At 46.6% G+C, this 23,700-nt stretch overlaps 1 protein-coding gene across 2 annotated transcripts; it reads right to left on the reverse strand.

The window, feature by feature from the left end:
• Nucleotides 1-4,600: 4,600 nt before the first annotated feature.
• Nucleotides 4,601-22,373, reverse strand: UMOD (uromodulin). 2 transcript variants are annotated; one of them, XM_073015709.1, is made up of 11 exons: nucleotides 22,286-22,373; nucleotides 20,054-20,830; nucleotides 19,840-19,947; nucleotides 17,435-17,643; nucleotides 15,368-15,516; nucleotides 13,727-13,867; nucleotides 12,397-12,642; nucleotides 8,894-9,056; nucleotides 8,253-8,334; nucleotides 7,091-7,132; nucleotides 4,601-4,924 (listed from the first exon to the last, which is right to left on the reverse strand). In XM_073015709.1, the coding sequence occupies exons 1-11, from the start codon at nucleotides 22,371-22,373 to the stop codon at nucleotides 4,863-4,865; spliced, it is 2,067 nt and encodes a 688-aa protein (XP_072871810.1). In that variant the 3' UTR covers nucleotides 4,601-4,862. The 2 variants fall into 2 exon arrangements, with proteins under 2 accessions (XP_072871810.1, XP_072871811.1); XM_073015710.1 differs by lacking the exon at nucleotides 13,727-13,867 and adding an exon at nucleotides 21,404-21,502.
• Between the last annotated feature and the right edge of the window lie 1,327 nt (nucleotides 22,374-23,700).

Genomic DNA, 23,700 nt, shown 5'->3' on the forward strand with positions numbered 1-23,700 from the left:
CCAGAAACCAAACACGAATTGAAAGGAAGCTTAATACCCAAAGGGAAGTGAAGAGAAAATCAAACAGGCACTTGTTTGCACAATGGATTTTCAACTGTACCTTGTGTTCCTAGCTAATCATCTTGGAACGTTTCTGTTTCTGTCTGAAGGCCACTGAGCTTGGGGCCAGTTAGACTAAGAGGATAAATAGGAAAAGAAGGAAGGGAGTGTGGATGTTTCCACAAAATTCCATTTCTTGGTCCATAGACTCTACCCAACTCCAGATTTCTAATGCTAAGGAGTTTTGGAATGGCTAATTTGGTGATGATGGATTTTGGAATGCCAAAGGACAGACAAAGGTTCCTGGACAAAAGCAGCATCAGAGCAGCCCCTGTAAATCCCTTTTGATATGTAGGCTGCCCTAGAGATTGGAAGGCATGAGACTGAGAAGACGCTGTAGAGGATCTTGGACTTACTAACTCCAGGCTTGGACTGGGCTTTCATGGCATGGTAGAAATCATGGACTTCATAAAAGAGCCAAAGCTTTTGCAGAAAAAAATGGCCACTGTTTCTTCTCTGTCACTCTGGGACTCCTTAAGGAGCCAAGGCAACTGGGGACAAGGGAACAGGAGAGTCTTGGCATTGGTAACACCTTCTACAAAACCTCAACCTGGAAAAATGAAAGGTGCTACAAGCCACCTTCTCTACTCCCAAAGCAACTGGAGAAAAGTCTCTATAATGTGGAACTTATGACAACTGGGTCCACTAAATAGCCCACTGATCCATTCAATCTGGCCAGGTGTCCATCCCAGTCTCCCCAGTGGCCACTCTTAACCTTCCCATTCCTCTTAAATGGTCTCTACGGCTATCATCACCCACTCACACCACCTTTCTCAGCAGATATCTTGTACCCCACTTCAAAAACAATTTAGGCCACAACACCTGACCTTGCTCCTTTCCCTATAAACATATAAATACTGGTCTCTGTCCTCCACTTCTTCCCCCTTCAACTTTTAATAAGGCGATCTTCCTCCTTTTCAAAGTCAGTTCCTCCATCCTTCTTCTGGCCTCTCCATTCCAATCTGAACCACGCAACTACAACTTTATAGCCAAATCCACTGGGTAGTTTGTTTCTGCTCCTTTGTGATTGGATTTGCCTACTGCTTTTTCCGGGTACCTTGCATTTCCTTGACTCCGCATGATAGTATTTTCTTGAGTCTCCTATTTCTACTTGGAGATTTCTGTTCTGTTGCTACAAGATCCTGTCCCTAAGAATGCTGGTTAGGTCCCATTTTTCTTGTCACTTCATAAACTCTCCCTGGGAGGTATCAAGGTATCTCATGGTTTCACATACCATCTCCAGGCTGCTGAGTTCTGAATCTGTATCCCCAGCTTTCGCTACTCCCTTGAACTTCAGTTCCATCTACCTGTTGATTGCTGGACCTCTCACTGCCGCTGAGATGCTTGAGACACCTCAAACTCAGCAAGTGCAACACTGAGCTCATCAAGTCCCCTAAATCTCCTCCTCCTCATTGTATAATCTATTTTAGTCAAAGGTGCCACTCCCCTCCCAGTCATCCAAGCTAGAAACTTGGCCTCTTCCTTTCTAAGCTCCTTCCTTTCTCCCTCTGCCCCCATTTCCAATAATCCTTTCTTCTCCATCTCCACCTCACCAATCCAAATTCGGGCCACCATTCCTTATGAAGGTAATTTTTTTTTTTGAGCAAGGGTCTTGCTCTGTTGCCCAGGCTACAGTGTAGTCATGTGATCATAGGCTCACTGCAGCCTTGATCTCCTGGGCTCAAATAATCCTCCCACCTCAGCCTCCTGAGTAGCTGGGACTATAGTTATTGGCCACCACATCTGGCTAATTTTTAAATTGTTTTGTAGAGGCAGCATCTTCTATAATTTGTGGTTGTCTGGCCTCTTCCTCATCTTCAAGCCTTTGCATACGCTATTCCCTCAGCCTCCATCACTCTTCACTCAGCCTCCTCCTACGTTATCACCTCTTCCAGGAAGCCTTTCCTAACTCCACCGGTACTCCTCTTCTCTGCTCCTAGGCCTCGCAGGGCTGATTCCAATTACACTCACCTGCCAACTTATCTGTCTACCTCTGAAGGCTGTTAAGATCTTTGTGGACAGAGGCCAGGTGTGATGGCTCATGCCTGTAATCCCAGCACTTTGGGAGGCCAAGGTGGGTGGATCACTTGAGGTCAGGAGTTCGAGGCCAGCCTGGGCAACATGGTGAAACACCATCTCTACTAAAAATACAAAAATTACCCGGGCATGGTGGTGCATGCCTATAGTCCCAGCTACTCAGGAGGCTGAGGCAGAAGAATCACTTGAACCCAGGAGGTGGAGGTTACAGTGAGCTGAGATCACACCACTGCACTCCAGACTGGACAACAGAGTGAGACTCTGTCAAATAAATAAATAAATAAATAAATAAAAGATATCTGTGGACAGAGAGCCTGTCTCTACAGTCCTAATCAGTACCTAGTAAGTACTTCTTGAGTAAACACATGGACAAATTCATAAAAAGCACTCCCAGACCCTCTGCAGTGAGCAACTCCTCAAACTTATGGCTGTCCAAGTGTAAGCAGTGAGCCTTGCAGGAAAGACACAAGATCCTACCTCAGGACCTTTGCACCTGCTATTCCGACTGCCTGCAATGCTCTTCAGATATGCCCCTGGTTCACTCCTTTACTTCTTTTAGCCTCTGCTCAGCAGAGGGACTTTCTCTGGTCATTTTATGTCAAATAACACCCACATTGCTCTATCCCTCATCCTTGTTTCTTCATCCCCCTCAGGACTTGTCACCATCTATCACGTTGCACACAGTTGCTGTTTAAATGTATCTGCCTTTTAAATGTAAGCTCTCTACCAGCAAATGCTCTCGTTTGATTATTTGCTGTTTCCATGGTACATATAAAATTGCCTGGCATTGAACTTATGCCCAAAATACCTGTTGAATATATTGAGCTGGATAATCGATAGAAAACAAGAAAGGCAAAGAAAAAGTACTGAGGGACTGAAGGAGTAATTCTGATGTGCTTTCTTTTTATCCCAGCTCTTGTCTTTGGTCTTTGTCTTTATTGATCTTGGCCCAGATTTTTCCTTTATATTCTGTTGTATTGGAGTGCAAGCACAGATGGATGCGTACACCATCAGCCACCAACTGACCATGGCCTGACAGTGGACAGGGGCTGGGGTCAGCCCATAGTCTTCCTCCGCAAAGTTCTTATGTCAAGGTTTTCTGTGCATGTCTGCGTGATAACAGGCCCCTTGACTCAAGACACACTGCCCTAGCAGCCCCCATTTGCTGATACACACGTGTGGATTTCCCTGGGATCAGAAAGTTCTGATAATGTACCAAGGAGGGCCTTGGCCTCTCCTGAAAAGCCACAGCTGGAGTCCAGGGAAGCAGCTGGTAGCAGAGCAGAGAGTTCCCATTGAAACTGGCTTTCTTCTATCCACTTGGCACAGAAGCCCAGAGACTCGTGGGGTATCTGGGTCTGCTGAAACCAGCCGCCCCATCCTGGAGGACCCCATACCCCACAAAGCATTCCCTACTAATGGGGATCATTGATCTCTTTTCTACTCTTGGTGTGTCCCTGGGAGTTGGTTTTCCAGGGAATCTTCTGGATTGGGAGGGAGATGTCCAGTGATTGGAGGGAGTCCTGAGAACATTCCGGGTACCTGACCTTGACTTGCTTACTCCTTATTACCCCTAAGGACTGGGAGACTCCTGGAAGCAGGGACTTACTCATCAATATGTAATTGTCTGTCTTATTCATCAGTGTTTCCTAGCACCTAGAACAGTGCCTGGCACATATAACATTCTCAGATAAATGTTTCTGGAAAACTGAACTAACCCTCTGAGGACATCACTATTGTCTCCATGATACAGAACCAGCAGGCCCTGGCATACAATCATTTATTTTTCCTTTTTTTTTTATTAATGACAGAGTCTTGCTCTGTCACTCAAGCTAAGGTGCATTGGCATAATCTCAGCTCACTGCAGCCTCAATCTCCCAGGGTCAAGAGATTCTCCCTCCTCGGCCTCCTGAGTAGCTGGGACTACAGGCACGTGACACCATACCCAGCTAATTTTTAAATTTTTTTTTGTAGGGGTGGGGTCTTGCCATGTTGTCCAGGCTGATCTCAAACTCCTGGGCTCAAGCAATCACCACCGCCGCCTGGGCCTCCCAAAGTGCCAGGATTACAGGTGCGAGCCACCGTGCCTGGCCTATGCTCTCATTTCTGAAATGTCTGACCTACTTAGAATTACTTGTTCAAGTTCTCTCTTCTACCAGACAGGAAATTCCAGCGGGGGGCAGGGATTGTGTCTGGCTTGTTCACTGCTATATCCCTGGCATCCAGCACATAGTGCCTGGCACATAGTACATGCTCAGCAAATACGAATGACTAAATGGATGAAGCTCAGAGACACTGTGTAAAGTCACACAGCAGAACCTGGTCTCACTGAGCAGACTGTGAACTCCATGAGGACAGGGTGGGGGGCTATGTTTTCCTACCATGGGATCCTTAGCACCATACATCGTGCCTACATGGTAGAGTTCAGTAAATACTTGTTGAATGAATGGATGACTTCAAAGACTGAGATTTAAAAGTCATTATTTTGCCACACTCTTTAAGGAGATGGGGGACTCAGGTACACCGTCACAAGTCCCATTTTGAGAACAAGCAGCATTTAAAGACACAGGCTGTTCTCGACAGCCAGGATGAAAGGGGAGAAAAGAAGGCAGGCTGACCAAAGCATGAACTTTCTTTTCTGTGGCTGGAGCACTGGCCTACATCGTGCCCCCTGCCCAGCAGGAAGTGAGACGGCAGCCACGGAGCACTGGGCTTTCTGCTGTCAGTCACTGAAAAGTCAGGGTCAAGGTGGCCGAGAGAAGCAGAGGCAGCCAGACTTTCAGGAGTCCTGAAAAGAAAACAGTTATAGGGCAACTGCTAGTACTACTGTACTTTTGTGCAAATTAACATAAGCTGCCTCCTCTAGACTGACCAATCAGAAGAGGACCCCCTCTCTAGGCTGGTCTCCTAGAAAAAGGAAGCTTCCTCTTTATCTGCCCTGAGAAAGGTGGACTGATCTGAAAAAGGTAGTCGTTCCTCTGGCACTAGGCTTGGTACCTCCTCAAAAGGGCACTCTTGTGCAGTGCCCAACCTACTCAACCATCCTTAGAGACCTTGGGGGATAGTCACAGAGGGCAAACCTCTTAGGAGTGCTGTGACTCTCCATCTCTGAGCTCACCAGTACTGGGCTGAACTAGTTCAGGTCAAATGCCCAGTTAGCTGGGTGGGGTGGCTCACACCTTTAATCCCAGAATTTTGGGAGGCCGAGGCAGGCGGATCACCTGAGGTCAGGAGTTCAAGACCAGCCTGGCCACACAGAGAAACCCCATCTCTACTAGAAAATACAAAAATTAGTCGGGCATGGTGGTACAAGCCTGTAGTTCCAGCTACTGGGGAGGCTGAGGCAGAAGAATTGCTTGAACCCAGGAGGTGGAGGTTACAGTGAGCCGAGATTGTGCCACTGCACTCCAGCCTGGGTGACAGAGCAGACTCCACTTCAAAAAAAAAAAAAAAAAAAAGCCAGGTTAGTGTAAGAACCTCCTTAGATCCAGGTACCAGTAGCTGTTGCATAGATTTGCTTTTCACCTAGATTTTTAGACAATTCAGTAGCCATAAAAATGGTGGCCATAAAAATGCATTTTTTTCTTTGCTTTTCTGACCACAAAGTCCAGGGATAGGTGGCCATAAAAATGCCACCTGTCCCTGGCCTTTGTGGTCAGAAAAGCAAAGAAGCAGAGAAGTAGGGTTTCTTGTTTGGTCGTTGTATTCACCCCAGTACTAAGCATGGTTCTTGGCACATAGTATTACTCAATGAATATTCGTCATCTATTGAACGAATCTAGGAAAAGGTGTCAGAGAGGAGCCTTGGAGCTTCAGGAAGTGCCCAAGATACAGATCTGGGGTATGTTCATATCCTTTGGGTACAGGTTTCCAATAAGTGTATGTACATCTGGACACACAAATATGCATGCAGACAGTTGCAGCTTTCTGTGCATCTGTACATGCAAATATGAATGCATGTATGTGACCTTGTGTGTGTGGGCAAACATGTCTGGATGACCTGCATTCTCAAGTGCTTATCTGGGTATGCCTGTGTCTGTGTGCACATATGTACTATTGGGATGCAGCATAGATATGTGTGCACGTGTACAGCCCTAGGTCCAGGCACCCCAGGCATTTCCATAGATACAGTTGCCTCTTCAGAACTCAAGTCCAGCCCTTCAGCACACCCTGGGACCCCAGGCAGTCAGAAGAGCAAAGAAGAAGCAGAGAAGTAGGATTTCTTGTTTGTTGTGTTCACCCCAGAACTAAATATGGTTCTTGGCACATAGTAGCACTCAAGAAATATTTGTCACCAATTTTTTTTTTTTTTTTTTTGAGATGGAGTCTTTCTTTGTTGCTAGACTGGAGTGCAGTGGTGCGATCTTGGCTCACGGCAACCTCTGCCTCCCAGGTTCAAGCAATTCTCCTGCGTCAGCCTCCCAAGTAGCTGGGACTACAGGCATGCACCACCACACCCAGCTAACTTTTGTATTTTTAGTAGAGACGGGGTTTCGCCATGTTGGCCAGGATGGTCTCAATCTCTTAACCTCATGATCCACCCACTTTGGCCTCCCCAAGTGCTGGGATTACAGGCATGAGCCACTGCACCCGGCCTATTTGTTACCTATTGAATGAATCTAGAAAAAAGTGTTAGGAGCCTTGGAGCTTCAGTAAGTGCCCAAGATGCAGATCTGGAGTATGTGCATATCCTTTGGGTACAAGTTTGTAATAAGTGTGTGTATAAAATAAGTGATCTGTATACTGGAGTACACGTCCCAGCTCTAGCAATTAATAGATAGATGTATGATCTCAGTAGAACCACTCAGGTTCTCTGAGCCACTCTCCTCATTTAGAAAATGGAACTAGTAACACCTCCCTTATAGAGGTGCTATGAAGCATTAACAGTTAACAGATAGAAGCCCCCCAGGAGAGTTCTGGAACAGGTCCCACTGCAGAGAGAACCTGAACTTACCCAAGCTGCTAAAAGCAGCTCTTGAGACTGTGGCCTGGACACCTTTGGAGAAAAACAGAAGAATCAGTGAAAAAAGAATGCATGAGATTGGCAAGCAGCCTGGGAGAAACCCCTTCAATCTACTTTTCACTTTGCAGCCAGAGTTACCTCTTCAAAACCCAAATCTGATCATGTTACTCCCCTACTTCAGACCCACCAGAGGCTCTCATTGCTTTCAGGAGAAAGGTCCCAACTCTTAGCAAGAACTGCAAGGCCCTACAAGGTCTGCAGCAGCTCATCCCACACAACTCCCCTGGCCTTCTCTGAGTTCCTTTAACAGGCCAGGCTCCCTCCTGCCACAGGCCCTTTGCCCAAGCTGTACTCTTGAAACCACCTTTGCAAAACTATGACTGAGACAGTGAAAGAGAGCCAACCTAGCCGACCCCATCTTGGTTCTAACTTTTAAGTTGTCCTTGTTCCTTTCTTGGTATAAGCTGAACTAACTTTGGAAGGAACTCAGTTTATAGTTTAAAACAAAGACGATAACAGCCCTTTCCAAAAACAAACCTTCTTCTTGTCTGGGGGCTAGACTGCCTTTGTATAACTAAGAACTTAGCTACAAGATTAGAAATTATGGTTTAGGAGTCATGCAGCTGGAGGTTACAAGATTCTGACCCTTCCTAAACCACTCTTAAGATCGGTGCTTGAGACATTGCAGACCCTGCACTTGATGGATCAACTGGCACCACCCAGATCCCACACATCTACATGGGATTATTCAAATGGCATCTTCCTCACTGATTCACAAGCTCCATGGGAGCAGGGCCATCTACTTCTGCTCATCACAAGACCCCCAGACACAGAGTAGGCACACATCTACCACAATTATGAATGTATGTATGTGGCCTCATGTGTGTGCAAACATACCTGCATGATCTACATTCCTACCTGCCTGTCTGGCCTCCCCTGTGTCCTGTGTCACATTCATCCACAAATCATATTTGTGCAATGAATGGGAATAGTAAAAGGAAGGCAGTCTGTATTCCACCTTGCCCCAGAGGATCCACTTGCTCCCAGTTCTTCAGAGCTCAGTAAGGTGCCCAGGTGCCAGGCTCTGTTATCCCTCTTCCTCTCCAGAGATCATTCCCAGCCAGGAATGTTGAGGAGGGAGTGGTTCTCTTACCTTTCCGTGTGATGGGACCCAAGTTCAGGACACGGGATTGATCTATGACACTCTCACTTCGGAATCTGGTCCCAGAGCAGGTCTAGAGGGAGAGGGCAATAGAAAAACACCCTCCGTGAAGGAGCTTGAATGTGGTTCTGCCACATGGAGTGGACTGCCCACCTCACAGGTGCCTCCTTCTGCCCCAGGCGGAAGTTGTTAGGAGACCTGTATACTGGGGTTCATGTCTCAGCTCTGCTGTTTGTTAGATAGATGCAAAATCGCAGGCAAGCCACTGAAGTTCTCTGAGCCCCTCTCCTCATGAGGAAAGGGAACTAGTACTACCTCCCTTATAAAGTTGCTGTGAAGCATTAAAAGCTAACACAAATAAAGTGGACACGGTGCTTAAAAATGTCAGCTCCTGTTATTTGAACACAAGCTTGCAGATAAGCCAGAGCTTTTACCAGCCTGCCGCACTTCACAGATCCCACCTGATTTTCCCGGCAGCTTAGGTTTCCTGCCTAGCCACACCCACCTCATCTTATTGCTCATTCTATCCCTGTGGTAAAAGGGGGAAACAGGGAAGAAATATTGATTTGCTTTCTTTGTGGCCAAATGTCTTTGGTTATAAGAGATGGGTTGGGGGAGGGGAGGCGACTCACAGGCTTGCATTTTTCATTCATGGTGTCACAGAGATAGACTTCACAGTGCAGATAGACTAGGTCATAGTTTCCAGCAAACCGGAACATCTGGACGGAAAATCGGCCTTGGGCGGACTCCCCGTTCTCCACCACTTGGACAGTTGAGTCTTTAGTCTGTGGGCATCTGGGAGGGTTACACATCATTTAATGTGGTTGGTTTAACAAAGATTCTGGAGTCAGACTTCCTGGGTTCAAATATTGCTCTGTCACCTTTTAGCTGTATGACCTTGGGCAACTTACTTAATCTCGTGTGCCTCAATTTCTCCACCTGTACATAGGAAATAATTGCAGCCCATGTGATAAAATAGCTGTAAGGATTAAACTAGTTAATTTCTCAAAGTGTGTAGAACTGTGTGTAGCATGCCATAGGTGCTTTATATATTTGATACTAAAGTGAAACTGTCATCAGTGCAGAGCTGAAACTCTCCAAAAGTCAGCACTTTCTGATTTCCCAGGAATTACATTCAAAAATTATTAGCTGCTATGTGCTATCTACAATATGCGTGGTATAATTATAACAATGGAAACCTCTGGGTACCGAGAGCCACTGATGAAATTGGAGTATGTGCACCTATCTGCGCATATGCACCATTGCGCCCAAACACAGTTACAAAGAGAAACCTGAAATAGAGCATGCAGAGACTCCCACGTGTGCTGGGCTGGGTCAGGATACCCGTGGGCATTCTGGGGAGGCAAACTGGGCACTCTCTCTGTCATTCACACTCTTTCCTCAAAGTTGATTTACGAGGGAGGCTGAACACTGACTGCAAAACTGAGAAGGGACCTTCTGGGAGTGTTTTTCACTCTTAGCTCTGTGTCTCCCATAATTCACATCTGGCCCCAAAAGTGCAGACTCCACCTGGCAAAAGAAAAGCCCTAAGGTTAAGTGGACCCAACTCCTGAAAGGCAGACAGTATGGCCTGTGAGGGCTCCATGTGCTCAAGCCAACCTGGACATTCATGTGTCCCCTCCAGGCACTTTCACTGTCTCCTGACTTATCTCCTCTTCGTGCCTTGTGATATTCTGACACCCATCCTAGACTGGCAGTTCTCATCCCAGCTCCCACACACACCCAGATGGAAACATATAGACACACCCTACATTTTTTCCTGCTTCTTTTTCAAAACTTTCCAAGTTTTCCACAATGTCCCTGCTGTACTTCTATTTTATTTTTGGAGGGAGTCTTGTTCTGCCACCCAGGCTGGAGTGCAGTGGTACGATCTTGGCTCACTGCAACCTCTGCCTCCCAGTTTAAGCAATTCTCCTGTCTCAGCCTCTTGAGTAGCTGGGATTATAGGCCACCATGCCTGGCTAATTCTTGTATTTTTAGTAGAGACGGGGTTTCACCATGTTGACCAGGTTGGTCTTGAACTCCTGACCTCGTGATCCACCTGCCTCAGCTTCCCTGGTGTACTTTTTTTTTTTTCTTTGAGGCGGAGTTTTGCTCTTGTGGCCCAGGCTGTAGTGCAATGGTGTGATCTCAGCTCACTGCAACCTCTGCCTTCCGGGTTCAAGCCATTACCCTGCCTCAGCCTCCCAAGTAGCTGGGATTACAGGTGCGCACCACCATGCCTGGCTAATTTTTTTTGTATTTTTAGTAGAGATGGGCTTCACCATATTGGCCAGGCTAGTCTTGAACTTTTGATCTCAGGTGATCCGCCTGCCTCAGCCTCCCAAAGTGCTGGAATTACAGGCGTGAGCCACCGTGCCTGACCCCCTGCTGTACTTTTATACTCATGAAAAACAAGTTTTAAAATCCCAGCATAGCAGGTGTTATTTTTCCCCATTTATGTCTGAGAACAGAAAAACCCAGAGAGATAAGCTGACCTGTTTCTTAAAACTAAGAAATGACAAAGGCAAGATTTGAACCCAAATCTCCATGATACTCCAATCAAGGTCATGCCAACAGTTTCCAAATTTCAGTTCTTTTTTTCTTTATTGAGATACCACCTTTATGAGCATTTTCCTGTGTGTCTCAACATCTCTATTATTATTTACTTACTAATTTTCTTGAAATCCACTTGTATTTTTTATTGAAATACATTTATTTTCTAGAAGAATCTTTAGGTCATGACTTCAAATGGCAGACAAGTATCACTTGCCATAAATAGAACAGGACCATACAATGAGGACAAGATCAACAAAAGAGTTGTATTAAGTTTGAGTTAGACACTGTTAATTGTCAAATGCTCTGAAACAGACTTCTGCTTTATTTTTATTGCAAAGGGAGATTCCAGATAACAAAGAGGTATGAACATCACATTAGCACTCACCTGAAAATATTCCCTTGATATAACCTGGCAGACTCTAAGATACCCTAATGGAAACAGACCACTCTCTCTCAGGAATGCTTTTTCTGACAATGCAATTAAAATTGCAAATGTCTCTCTCCTTCTCCTGCTTTGTTTCTTCTATAACCTCTTTGTCATTAACATACTACATATTTCACTTTCATTTAATCGTTTGTCCTCCCTCTTTAGACTATAAGATGTATGAGGGCAGAGGTTTCTGTTCCTTCTATTTACTGTGAAGTCCACAGAAGCCAACACATAGCAAGCTTCCAAAATATCTTTTCAACTTATGAATGAGAAAGTGAACCACCTTCTCATGGTAAGATTCATAGTCATCGAGTGCCTCTTGAGTAAAAGGTAGCACACTTGTGTCCTAGTTTCAACTGGCCCTTGGCTAACCATGCCCACACCCTACTCCTCCCCCAGGTGCTGGGCTACCTGCTCCCCTGGGCAAGCCTTTCCATCTGGTTTCTTACCATTTTTTGAATTGTAAACCCTACTCAGCTCTCTGGTGAAGCTTGTACATCTCTCTTCAGAAATAATATTTTTAAATGCATACAATATATAACACATAAATATATATATTTGCAAATACATATGTATTTGATAATTCATTAATAAGGTCTAGTGAAAATTCTAATGCTATAGTAACTAAAAAGTACTGATAACCATAAATGACTTCACATGACCTGCTAATATTTCTGTAGTTTGTTGCCTGTATTTATAATGTATGGGAATGCTAAGGTTCCGCTACAGGGTAATGAAGATAAAGATGCGATTTTCCAGCTGGGCGCAGTGGCTCACGCCTGTAATCCCAACACTTTGGGAGGCCAAGGCAGGTGGATCATTTGAGGTCAGGAGTTCGAGACCAGCCTGGGCAATATGGTGAAACCCCATCTCTACTAAAAATACAAAAAGTAGCCAGATGTGCTGGCCTGTGCCTGTAATCCCAGCTACTTGGGAGGCTGAGGCAGAAGAATCACTTGAACCCAGGAGGCAGAGGTTGCAGTGAGCCGAGGTCACGTCATTGCTCTCCAGCCTTGGCAACAGAGCGAGACTCTGTCTCAAAAAAAAAAAAAAAAAAGAGTGCAATTTTCCTTCTTCCAAGTCCAAAGACCCCCTCTGAATTCTACCCGTGGGTTCCCATTTCCCATGTAGGAACTTTTGCCTTACCTGTCCTGGATGATGAAGTATTTCAGGGGGTCCGTGGCATTGCCACTGGGCGTGGCATAGCAGTTGGTCATGAGCAGTGCAAATCGGGACAGGTCACCCCCATCCAACATGGTGCCCACATAGAGAAAAGCCTCAGTGGACAGCGTCACGGAGGAGCCTTCATAGGGCTGCGTGTAGGAAGGGCTCTGGAAGAGGGCCATCCGCACGGTGAACATGCCGGTCCCGCCCACTCTGATGTTTAGGACACTGCCGGGGGAGAAGGGTTGGTGAGAGGACCAGGCTGAGAACATCCGCAGATGAGCCACCTTCTCTGGTTTGCATTCCTGGGCATTCCCTTGCAGTTATTTGCATTTTTATCCAGCAATAAGACTGGAACCCACCAACCGTTGTTTTGCAAACCGCAATAAGTACACACAGGTCAACTTGGGATCGAGATAAAATGCAGGCTCTGATTTAGTGAGTTTGGGGTGGGGCTCAAGGTCCTGCATTTCTCACAAGTGCCTGGATGCTGCTGATGCTGCTGGTCTATGGATCAATCACATCTCAAGTAACACGTCCAGTCCCTCACTTGCTACCGCTGTAGCCTTTGCTACCCCTGTAGCCTTCAAGATGGCAAAAAGCAAATTATTGAGAGAAACACCTGGATTCCTTCTTTAGTCTCAATCTAGAACAGGTTAAAAGCAGCAGCTATGATGAGTCCTACAACTTGCATCCTGGTCTCCATCGTGAGGTACTAACATCTACAGCAGAAGACTGAGCTTTATAAATGATTTGTTTTTAACCACACTGAAAACAGCCACACTGATGTGAACTTCACTGGATGATCCGACAAAGGACATTGTAAGGCTGATACCTCACGAAATAAGGCACATGAGAAATACTCCAAAATGTGGAAGTCCATTTTACAGATGTGAACTGAGTTATCGGTGAAGACTGGGGTGAGATGTCTAACTCAAGACAGAGAGAGGGACCAGGTGCTGTGGCTCACGCCTATAATCCCAATACTTTAGGAGGCATAGGCAGGAGGATCATTTGAGGCCAGGAGTTTAAGACTAGCCTGGTCCACATAACAAAACCCTGTGTCTACAAAAATATTTTTAAAAATAGCCCAGGGTGGTGGCATGTGTCTGTAGTCTTAGCTACCTGGGAGACTGAGGTGGGAGGATAGCTTGAGCCCAGGAATTCGAGGTTGCATTGAGCTATGATTGTGCCACTGTACTCCAGCCTGGGTGACAGAGTGAGACTCAGATTCTTAACAAAACAAAACAAAACAAAAAAAAACCCATAAAACAGAGAGATGTGGGCAAACTTGTTGTTCCCCAGAGCCTACCACGCTGAGGACAGGGCCACATTGCTCCAGGACAGTGCTTGGCCAGGTGAGGCTCCAGCCACCAGCTTGCAATGAGCACCCTTCTTCCTCCAAGTCAGCTGTGCACTCTCATCAGTGCCCAGCATCCTTTCCTGAGTCTGGCTGGCCAAGAGAGCAGAAAACTATAGGCAAGCTTCGAAGGGAAGGTCATGGTCAAGTGGAGGCTCTGGACCTGATGTCTGAATCCCAGCTCTATCACCTGTTAGACTTTACAGCTTTGGGTAAGTCACTCAAATTTCTGTAACCCTCAATTTCCACATCAGTATAATGGAAATAATAATAATAATAATACCTTTGTCACCTAGGGCTGCTGTAGGAGTTTGATGAGATGTTCCAGGCAGAACACCAGATACAATGCCTGAGATATAGTAAGCTTTCAATAAATCTTAGTTCTTGGCAGGGTGTGGTGGCTCACGCCTGTAATCCCAACACTTTGGGAGGCAGAGGTGGCTGGATTGCCTGAGGACAGGAGTTTGAGACCAGCCTGGCCAACATAGTGAAACCCTGTCTCTGCTAAAAATACAAAACTTAGCTGGGTGTGGTGGTGGGCACTGTAATCCCAGCTACTTGGGAGGCTGAGGCAGGAGAATTGCTGGAACCTGGGAGGCGGAAGTTGCAGCAAGCCGAGATCATGCCATTGAACTCCAGCCTGGGCAACAGTGCGAGACTCCGTCTCAATAAATAAATAAATAAATAAATAAATAATCAATAAATCTTATTTCTTATTATGACTATTATTTTTCCATCATTGGCTTGTGATTCATCCTATTTGAAGATTTTCAATTTTATTTAGCAACAGGTTCCTTTTTAAAAAAATATAATAAAATCTTAGGTGGCACCCAGTATGAATAGTTTACCCCTGCAGGTACTCTGCCAGGGCACCTCCCTTGGCCCCTACCAAGACACTTGCAAAGAGCATAATTTTAAAAACCCTCTATAATCAAATTTCTTTCATTCACAGAGAAGGAAGGAAGTTGAGGTCCAAATGTGAAATACGATTTGCCCAGAGTTCCACAACAGTCTGGACTCAGACCCTTCCTGCTCTCTGGCACAACCATCCTGCCCCTTTGAAAAGTAGAGACTCTAATATTTGATTCACATCGGAATCATCTACATCGGTTTAATGGTTGAATCTGATTCACATCACAATCATAGCTCAATGCAGCCTCAAATTCCTGGACTCCAGAAATCCTCCCATATCATTTGATTCTTAGAGTACTGCTATACCCTAAGAAAGGCGGTACAAGTATGGCTAAACCTATTTCATAGATGAAAATATTGACACCCAGAGAGGGGCTGTCAACTTCCCAAAGCCAGGCTCAACAACTCACTCAAGCTCATACAACTAGTAAGTGACAGAGCTGGGGCTTGAATCAGGCAGTGCTCTGACTCTGTCCCCCCCTGGCCAGGGCATAACCATCACTTATGACAAAGTCTAGATTTGAACTTGGGCTCCAGAATTCCTGGCTCTTCCACTGGGCAACCCTGATTCCCAGCCCTCACTCCCAGCTCCCTGTGGGTGGCAGTTGACAGAGAAGCTCATGGTTAAGGGATTTGGGGGTAGAATCGTCTAGGGGCCTCAGGGACCCTCTCTGGCGGCACCTGACCACTGGCTGCAGGGAGGTCTTCAGGCTGACTTTCATGTCCAGAGGGTAGGAACATGCAAAGTTGATTTTGATGTTGCGGTCACGGATGATGATCTCATCTGCCAGGTAGAGGGTGTTGCTGTAAGTGGCGTGGGTTTCATTCCTCTGTATTGTAGGGAATAGGGGAGTAGGGGTGGGATGAGAGAAAGGGGCATGAGAATCCGAGCAGGATTTCAAAGCCAAATCTTCTGGTCTCTGGCTACTTGGGAGCTGCTCTCCTAGTCTCCTTGATAAAAAGCTGCCTATGGCCGGGCGCGGTAGCTCATGCCTGTAATCCCAGCACTTTGGGAGGCCAAAGCAGGTAGATCACCTGAGGTCAGGAGTTTGAAACCAGCCTGACCAATATGGTGAACTAAAAATACAAAAAAAAGTAGCCAGGCATGGTGACGGGTGACTATAATCCCAGCTATTCAGGAGGCTGAGACAGGAGAATTGCTTGAACCCTGGAGGCAGAGCTTGCAATGAGCCAAGATCGCGCCACTGCACTCCAGCCTGGGCAACAGAGGGAGATTCCATCTCAAAAAAAAAAAAAATCCCACAACAGTTAAAAACTCCCTGTACAGCCTGAACTATGAACCACTTAATCATCTTTTCTTTATAAATTAGAAAAAAAAGTTACAACAGCAATGACCATTCATGCGCACATGTCATGTGCCAGACCCTGAGTGGAATACCCCTCTTGAGTCATTGCATTAGTCCCTTCAGTGACCCTAAGAGGTGGCGCTGCCACATCCCTGCTTCCTGGACAAGAAGACAGAGGTTCATAGTAAGAGAGTCACTGAGGGATTGCCCACAGTACATGACATCTCACAAGCCTAGGCCCTTTTCAGCACCCCATGCTTCCTCTCTTGAAAACTAAAAACCATATGCCAAGTCATCATTAATGGAATTTCAAATACCATTCGTGGAAAATGACATTAATTATTTCTGTTTGTTTGTTTGTTTGGGGACAGAGTCTCACTCTGTTATCCAGGCTGGAGTGCAGTAGTGCAAATCTTGGCTCATCACAACCTCCACTTTCTGGGTTCAAGTGATTCTTCTGCCTTAGACTCCCGAGTAGCTGGGATTACAGGCGTCCACCACCACACCCAGCTAATTTTTGCATTTTTAGTAGAGATGGGGTTTCTCTGTGCTGGCCAGGCTGGTCTCAAACCCCTGACCTCAAGATATCCACCCGCCTCAGCCTCCCAAAGTGTTAGGATTACAGGCGTGAGCCACCATGTCCGGCCAACATTAAATCTTTCTTTCTCTCCCTTTTTTCTTTTCCCTTTCTCTCTCTCTCTCTTTCTTTCTTTCTTTCTTTCTTTCCTTCTTTCTTTCTTTCTTTCTTTCTTTCTTTCTTTCTTTCTTTCTTTCTTTCTTTCTTTCTTTCTTTTTCTTTCTCTCTTTCTCTCTCTCTCTTTCTCTCTCTCTCTCTCTTTCTCTCTCTCTCTCTCTTTCTCTCTCTCTCTCTCTCTTTCTCTCTTTCTCTTTCTCTCCTTCTTTCTCTCTCTCTCTCTTTCTTTCTTTCTTCTGGTAATGAGAGAGGTGGCAGGAGATACTGCTCCACTCACACAAACATTTACCTCTGGGTTTCATTTGAGGAGACCTCTGTAGGTGAGGTCCTGGTTCTCTGTACATTAAGGATACAGACCTTGCCTTCCAGGACCACTGGAGACAAACAGATAAGTTTCTGAACCCAATGCTGATGCCTACTGGCTGGGACAATCACTATTATCGCCCTACTTTTCCCATCTGTAAAATGGAGAACTATCACCATGAATTGCTCTCTTTAGTTGAAGCTGATGTTTATTGAGCACTTACTGTGTGCAGTCACTGTCCTAGTCACTTTAACACATTAACTCATTCAGTCCTCTCAATACACCTGTGGAGTAGGTACTATTATTTCTCCACTTTACAGTTGATGAAACTGAGGCATAGCCTGGCTAAATAACTCCCCAAAGCTACTATAACTAGGAAGTGATAGAGCTGAAGCTCGAACCAGGCAGTGCTCTGGTTCTGTCCCCCACTGGCCAGGACGTACCGTCAACACTGTTCCACAGGGGCCATCCCGGGTTGGGGTCACTACAGACACCCAGTCCCGGTTGTCTCTGTCATTGAAGCCCGAGCACCGGCTGTCACTCAGGTACATGAAGACCTTCTCGAAGCCCAGACTCTTCAGCTGGCACTTGCCCAGGGACACCTTCATGTCATTGGCCCCACATTCCAGCCTGTGCTCCAGGAGGGAGATATCTGAAACAGGTTAGGCGGGATTGAGGGCCTGTGTCTGTAGCTTGGGGGCCCAGCACATCCCCAGGGGCCAGGTCCAGCTGGCTGGGCCAATCACCACCTGGAGGTGCTCAAGATTGGACCTCTGACATCAATGGATATATCCTGGGTTCCCCTAAATGTGGGTTATATACCAAATGCAAGAGGGTTTGGGGGAGGGGGGTGGTTGATGTCCCAGCATTAAATAACAATGAATACTAGTTTAAAAAAAAAAAAAAAAAAAAAAAGGCCAGATGTGGTGGCTTATGCCTATAATCTCAGCACTTTGGGAGGCTGAGGCAGGCAGATCACTTGAGGTCAGGAGCTCAAGACCAGCCTGACATGGTGAAATCCCATCTTTACTAAAAATTAAAAAAAAAAAAATGTAGCCAGGCGAGGTGGTGGGCACCTGTAATCCCAGCTACTTGGGGGTGCTGAGGCAAGAGAATTGCTTGAACCTGGAAGGCAGACATTGCAGTGAGCTGAGATCGCACCATTGCACTCCAGCCTGGGTGACAGAGAGAGACTCGTAAAAGAAGGAAGGAAGGAAGGAAGGAAGGAAGGAAGGAAGGAAGGAAGGAAGGAAGGAAGGAAAAGGAGGGAGGGAGGAAGGGAGGGAGGAAGGAAGGAAAAGAGAGAGAGAAGAAAAGAAAATGAAAGAAAAAGAAAGAAAGAAAGAAAGAAAGAAAGAAAGAAAGAAAGAAAGAAAGAAAGAAAGAAAGAAAGAAAGAAAGAAAGAAAGAAAGGAAAGAAAGGAGGGAGGAAGGAAGGAAAAGAGAGAGAGAAAGAGAAGAAAAGGAAAGAAAAAGAAAGAGAGAGAGAGAGAAAGAAAGAAAGAAAGAAAGAAAGAAAGAAAGAAAGAAAGAAAGAAAGAAAGAAAGAAAGAAAGAAGGAAGGAAAGAAAGAAAGGGGGAAAGAAAGAGAAAGCAAGCAAGCTGCAATTGCTTTCTACCCTTTTCACATCAAGGAGACAGTCCCAGCTTGCCACTAATGTCTTTAATGCCATATACACACTAACTTCCCCCCCCCCTCTTTTTTTGAGACGGAGTTTCTCTCTTGTCACCCAGGCTGGAATGCAGTGGTGCCATCTTGGATTACTGCAACCTCCCCCTCCAGGATTCAGGTGATTCTACTGCCTCTGCCTCCCGAGTAGCTGGAATTACAGGCACCTGCCATCAGACTCGGCTAATTTTTGTGTTTTTAGTAGAGATGGGATTTTGCCATGTTGGCCAGCCTGGTCTTGAACTCCTGCCCTCAGGTGATCCGCCCGCCGCGGCCTCCCAAAGTGCTGGGATTACAGGCATGAGCCACTGCGCCCGGACCACTAACTTCCGTCTCAAACAGGGCAGGCCTCGGGCTCAGAGTTTGGGGCAGGAAACAACACTCAGCTAGAATTCTTTTTTAATTTTTTAAAAATTAAAGTGTTTTTCTAATTTTTAGTATTTATTTTTAAAAATTTGTTTTATTGAAGTATTACACAACTGCTGGAATTTCGTAGCTTTCTTTTCTTTTTAGTAACTTTTATTTTTACAGTTAACTTTCTATCTAAGGTAAGCATAACTTACCACAGGCAGATGAAGTGACCATCAACATTCCAAATTTGCTTAAGAGATTCAATCCATTAGAAGAAAAACAACTTAATAATAAAAGTCATGGCACAGGTAACACTGGGATAAAGCAAGTGAACCAGGGTGCCAGTTGTAAAGTTGGCACTTGGATGTAACTAACATCATGACTAAAGTCTGGAAAACACTATTGTCATCTTCAATAATTGTACCTATGAGAAATCTGAGGCTTGTGCCTGGCCCAGAGTCCTGAGCTGATTGGTGGTCTGTCACCAGGCCTGAGCTGATTGGTGGACTGGTCACTGGGCCTGTGTTCTGGTTGGCTCCCAGATGGCAGCAACCCGTGTGCCCACTGCAGTGTGGGACCTCAGAAAGAAGGTTGGGAGTTCCCCAAACCTCTGAGAGCTTTGAAGTCAACTAAAGGGAGACTCAGGGAGCCCCAGAGAGCCTCTTGCCAGCTTTAGTGGGTATTAGTGGATCTTCTCTTTTCACTCAGGTTGGATAGGTAGCCCCTGCGTCACACCCATATGGCCCCAATCTCACAGGGGAGGAATACGTCCCTTCCCCAGTCAATGACAGGTTTCTCAACAACCCGCTTCCTCCCCACTGGCCTCACCAGTGATGTTGAAGTCCTGTTTGCACTGGCAGTGCCATCTGCCATTATTCGATTTGCAGTCTTCGTCTAAACTGCACTCCTCACACGTCCCCTCCACGGAGCTGGGGTCTGCAGGGTCACAGGGACAGACAGACAATCAATAAGGACGCACCCCCGTCTTCTGCAGTGCCTATCCAGGCCTGGGATGAGGACTGCGGGGAGACGCCCAGCTGACCTGTGCAGTACGCCAGGTGACACTCGGGGGGCGCCGTCAGGTTGTAGACGTAGTAGCCGCCGGCACAGGCCTTCACCTGGATGGACGCATCCCACAGGCAGCAGTGGCCGCTCCAGTGCGCGCAGGCCTTGCGGCTCACAATGCCCTGGTCGCTGGACGGATGCGAGCCGTTGAGCCACATGGGGGCGGCCGTGTTGCAGCGCAGGACTGGCACGCAGGTCTCGGCCAGGCGCACACCGCCCTGGCCCACGAAGCGGTACCAGCCGCGCAGGTCCGTGTCGCAGTAGTAGCCCTCCCCGTACTCGGTGCTACGCCAGTACTCGTCCAGGATGCGGTGCGCCTGGCACGGATCCGCGCACACAAGCGTGTCGCCCTCGGGCACGCAGTCCAGCCCCGGCCCGCAGGAGCCCGGAGAACACTCACAGTGCCATCCATCCCCCCAGTAGCCCTCGGGGCATATGCACGAGTAGTTGCCCACCACATTGACACACGTGGCCAGGGCGTGGCAGTGGCTAAGCCCAGGCTCTGCGCACTCATCCACGTCTGTGCAGCCGAGGCCGGGTGACAGGCGGAAGCCTTCGTGGCAGACGCAGGAGAAGGAGCCTGGCGTGTTTACGCAGCGGCTGTTGGCGGAGCAGTTGTGAGCCCCAGGAGTGGCGCATTCATCCACGTCCACGCAGGTCAGACCGTCGCCGGCGAAGCCCTCCTTACAGGTGCATGTCGTGGCGGCCTCATCCTCCTTGCAGGTGGCATTGCTGTGACATTCAGAGCACCATCCTGTGGACAGAAGAGCCCAGCCTCCGAGTGTTGGGCAGCTGGGCCCATGGCCACCCAGAGATCCTTCCCTCGTTCTCCAGGGAACTCTATTATAATTTAAGACTTATTCCCTAGCAGATTCCCTCCAAAACAAGGAAAGAAGGAAAGAAACAAAACTCCCCTGATGATGTCAAGCTTCCACCATTCATTCTGTGTTTATTTCACTGTATTTTTAAACTTTATTTATTTTTTTTTAGAGAGGGGATCTAGCTCTGTCGCCCAGGCTGGAGTGCAGTGGTGCGATCACAGCTCATTGTAGCCTCCACTTCCTGGGCTCAAGCGCTCCACTCCCTCTGCCACCAGGCACCCTGCCTCAGCTTCCCAAAAAGACAGAACCACAGGCACGTGCCATCAGGCCCAGCTCCACCACTGATTTTTGTGTTAAGCATTGCTTTCAAGCTGTCTTCTTTTAAAATAGCCACATTCTCACATTCAGAAAAGTAATGCACAGAATTCCTGTACTCTGGTAGGATCTACAATGAACCTGTTGCCCCTCCCTGCCTTTGCACATTTTATGTTTTCTGCCAGATCTGCTTCCCTGACTGGCAAAACCTTCATCAGGACCCTGCTCAGTGTCGCCTCCTCTCTGAGGAGTCCTCCAACCCCACCAGGCAGGGCAGTTGTACTTTGCTCCTCCATAAGAAAAATAACTGTTAAAAAAAAATAAGCTGTTGTTTATTAAGCAGTTACTATACGCCAGGCAATAGGATGTGCACTTTTCATTCACTATCTTGTTGAATACTTCCCAACGGCCTTGTAAGGTCAGTTTTTTATTTATCCTTATTTTAAAGACAAGGAAACTGCGGTTCAGAGGAATTAAGCCCCTTGCTCCTTTGGTAAGAAGTAGAACCAGGATACAGACGCAGATGGCAGGACCACAAAATATGTGCTTTTAACCAGGACACCACAATAGTGTTCATCGTGCCCCAATGTACTCCAGGGAGAAAATGAAAGTGGGGTGAGAGCAAATATCAGCCCAATGGAGTGACCTCTTAAGGTTGAAAGGGAAGGTGTTTGGAGCCTCCTGCATGGGTTCAAATCTCCTATGTGATATAGTATGTTTTTGACTTCCAATACAGGGCCTTCAGGCCTTAGAGATGTTGTAGCCCCTTGCTTTTCAATGTGTGCTCCAAGGACCCCAATACCAGCATCACCTGGAAGCTTGTTAAAAATTCAGCATCTCAGGTCCCACTGCAGATCTGCTGAACCAGAATCTGCATTTCAGCAAAATTTCTAAGTCAGTCCTATGCATACTGAGGTCTAAGAAATGAACTTAGAATGAAGACAATGCAAGTCCCAAGTGCAATAGGAGGATTGAGATCGCCTCTGACATGGGCTACATTGCTTCGCTCCCCCCCACATTCACACACGCACGTGCATACACACACATACAATGCACACACACTTCTCACTTACTTGCTTCTGAGGAGTCAGTGGCTGCAGTTGTGATTAACCAAGAGGCCACCAACAACAACAGCACCCAAGTCAGAGATGGCTGTCCCATCCTTTCTGCTCTTCCCAGCTACTTCTGGTCTAGAGAACACCTGCCCAAAGGCAAGACGGGTTGGCCCTTTGAGTTTTTCTCTATGTCTCTGATGTCTGGTGTCCTGTGAACAGAGATGGATGGGACAAATGCATGATCTAACTCTCCTCCCCACAGCTGGGAGGAGTGTTTTGATTGTATAGTATACAACTCCAGGAGGTGTCACTTATATGGACTAAAAAAATCGCGTAACATTGCAGCCCTTGTTTTGCTGGGACTTTCCCCCTTGTACTCCCCATCCTTACCTCACCAACGTCCCAGTCTTGGCTCCCCAAGTCTCAGCACATTGCACATTTTGAAGAACTGAGTCATTTGGAGCAGGAAGTAGCAAGATGGAATAGTGTTCTGTTCTGAACTCACCACTTTATTGAAGGCAGCTTTGGATTTTAACTGATCCTCTGCCTGCAGACTTTCAATTTGCCCAGATCACTTATTCATTCAACAAACATCTACTGAGTAGCTACATTGTGCCAAACAGGGAGCTAGTCACCATGGAGAACAATGAATACAACAAAATCTGCTCCTTCATGCAACTCACATATTGTAAAGAAGTGGCTTGAGACAAGCAACTTGAGAGGTAATTAACCTTCACAATGCATTTTAATGTTTCTGAAGTGGTCACTTATTATTTCTTTTAACTGGAAAAATAGTCCAAGGTGAATGCCAGTATTACCCCAGCGTTTACAGCAGCAAAATAGCGTGGCATGTTGGCTAAATATGGAGGAGCTGCAGCCTGCAACTGGGATTCAAATCCCTGTTTTACTGATCACTAACACTGTGACGTTGGGTATTTCAGTTCACTAAGTCTCCGTTTTTGTCTGTGAAATGGAGATTGTTCCTTTCGCAAACTGGATATCTATGATGGGCCAGGCTCAGTTCAAAGATGTCCATGTGCTCAAAGACATTGGGTCCTAGAGCAACGTTTTCCAGATCTTTGTGACCATGATGTGCTACAAGAAAAACATTTTATGTCGCCAGGCGCGGTGGCTCACACCTGTAATCCCAGAACTTTGGGAGGCCGAGGCGGGTGGATCACGAGGTCAGAAGTTTGAGACCAACCTGGCCAACATGGTGAAACCCTATCCCAATAAAAATACAAAAATTAGCCGGGCGTGGTGGTGGGCACCTGTAATCCCAGCTACTCGGGAGGCTGAGGCAGGAGAATTGCTTGAACCTGGGAGGCAGAGGTGGTGAGCTGAGACTGTGCCACTGTCCTCCTGCCTGGGTGACAATGCGAGACTCCATCTCAAAAAAAAAAAAAAAAAAAAGGAAAGAAAAACATTTTATG

This window comes from Chlorocebus sabaeus, chromosome 5, assembly GCF_047675955.1.
Source record: "Chlorocebus sabaeus isolate Y175 chromosome 5, mChlSab1.0.hap1, whole genome shotgun sequence".
Taxonomy (NCBI): domain Eukaryota; kingdom Metazoa; phylum Chordata; class Mammalia; order Primates; family Cercopithecidae; genus Chlorocebus; species Chlorocebus sabaeus.

Bases quoted from the DNA above. Each gene is read 5' to 3' on its own strand.
- UMOD (XM_073015709.1), bottom strand. From the start codon at position 22,373: ATGGGACAGCCATCTCTGACTTGGGTGCTGTTGTTGTTGGTGGCCTCT. The intron at 17,644-19,839 runs GTGAGGCCAGTG...AACCTGTTTCAG, and splicing joins ACAGGACTTCAACATCACTG to ATATCTCCCTCCTGGAGCAC. The intron at 12,643-13,726 runs GTAGGCTCTGGG...CTCCCCCGGCAG, and splicing joins GTGGCCCTGTCCTCAGCGTG to TGTCCTAAACATCAGAGTGG.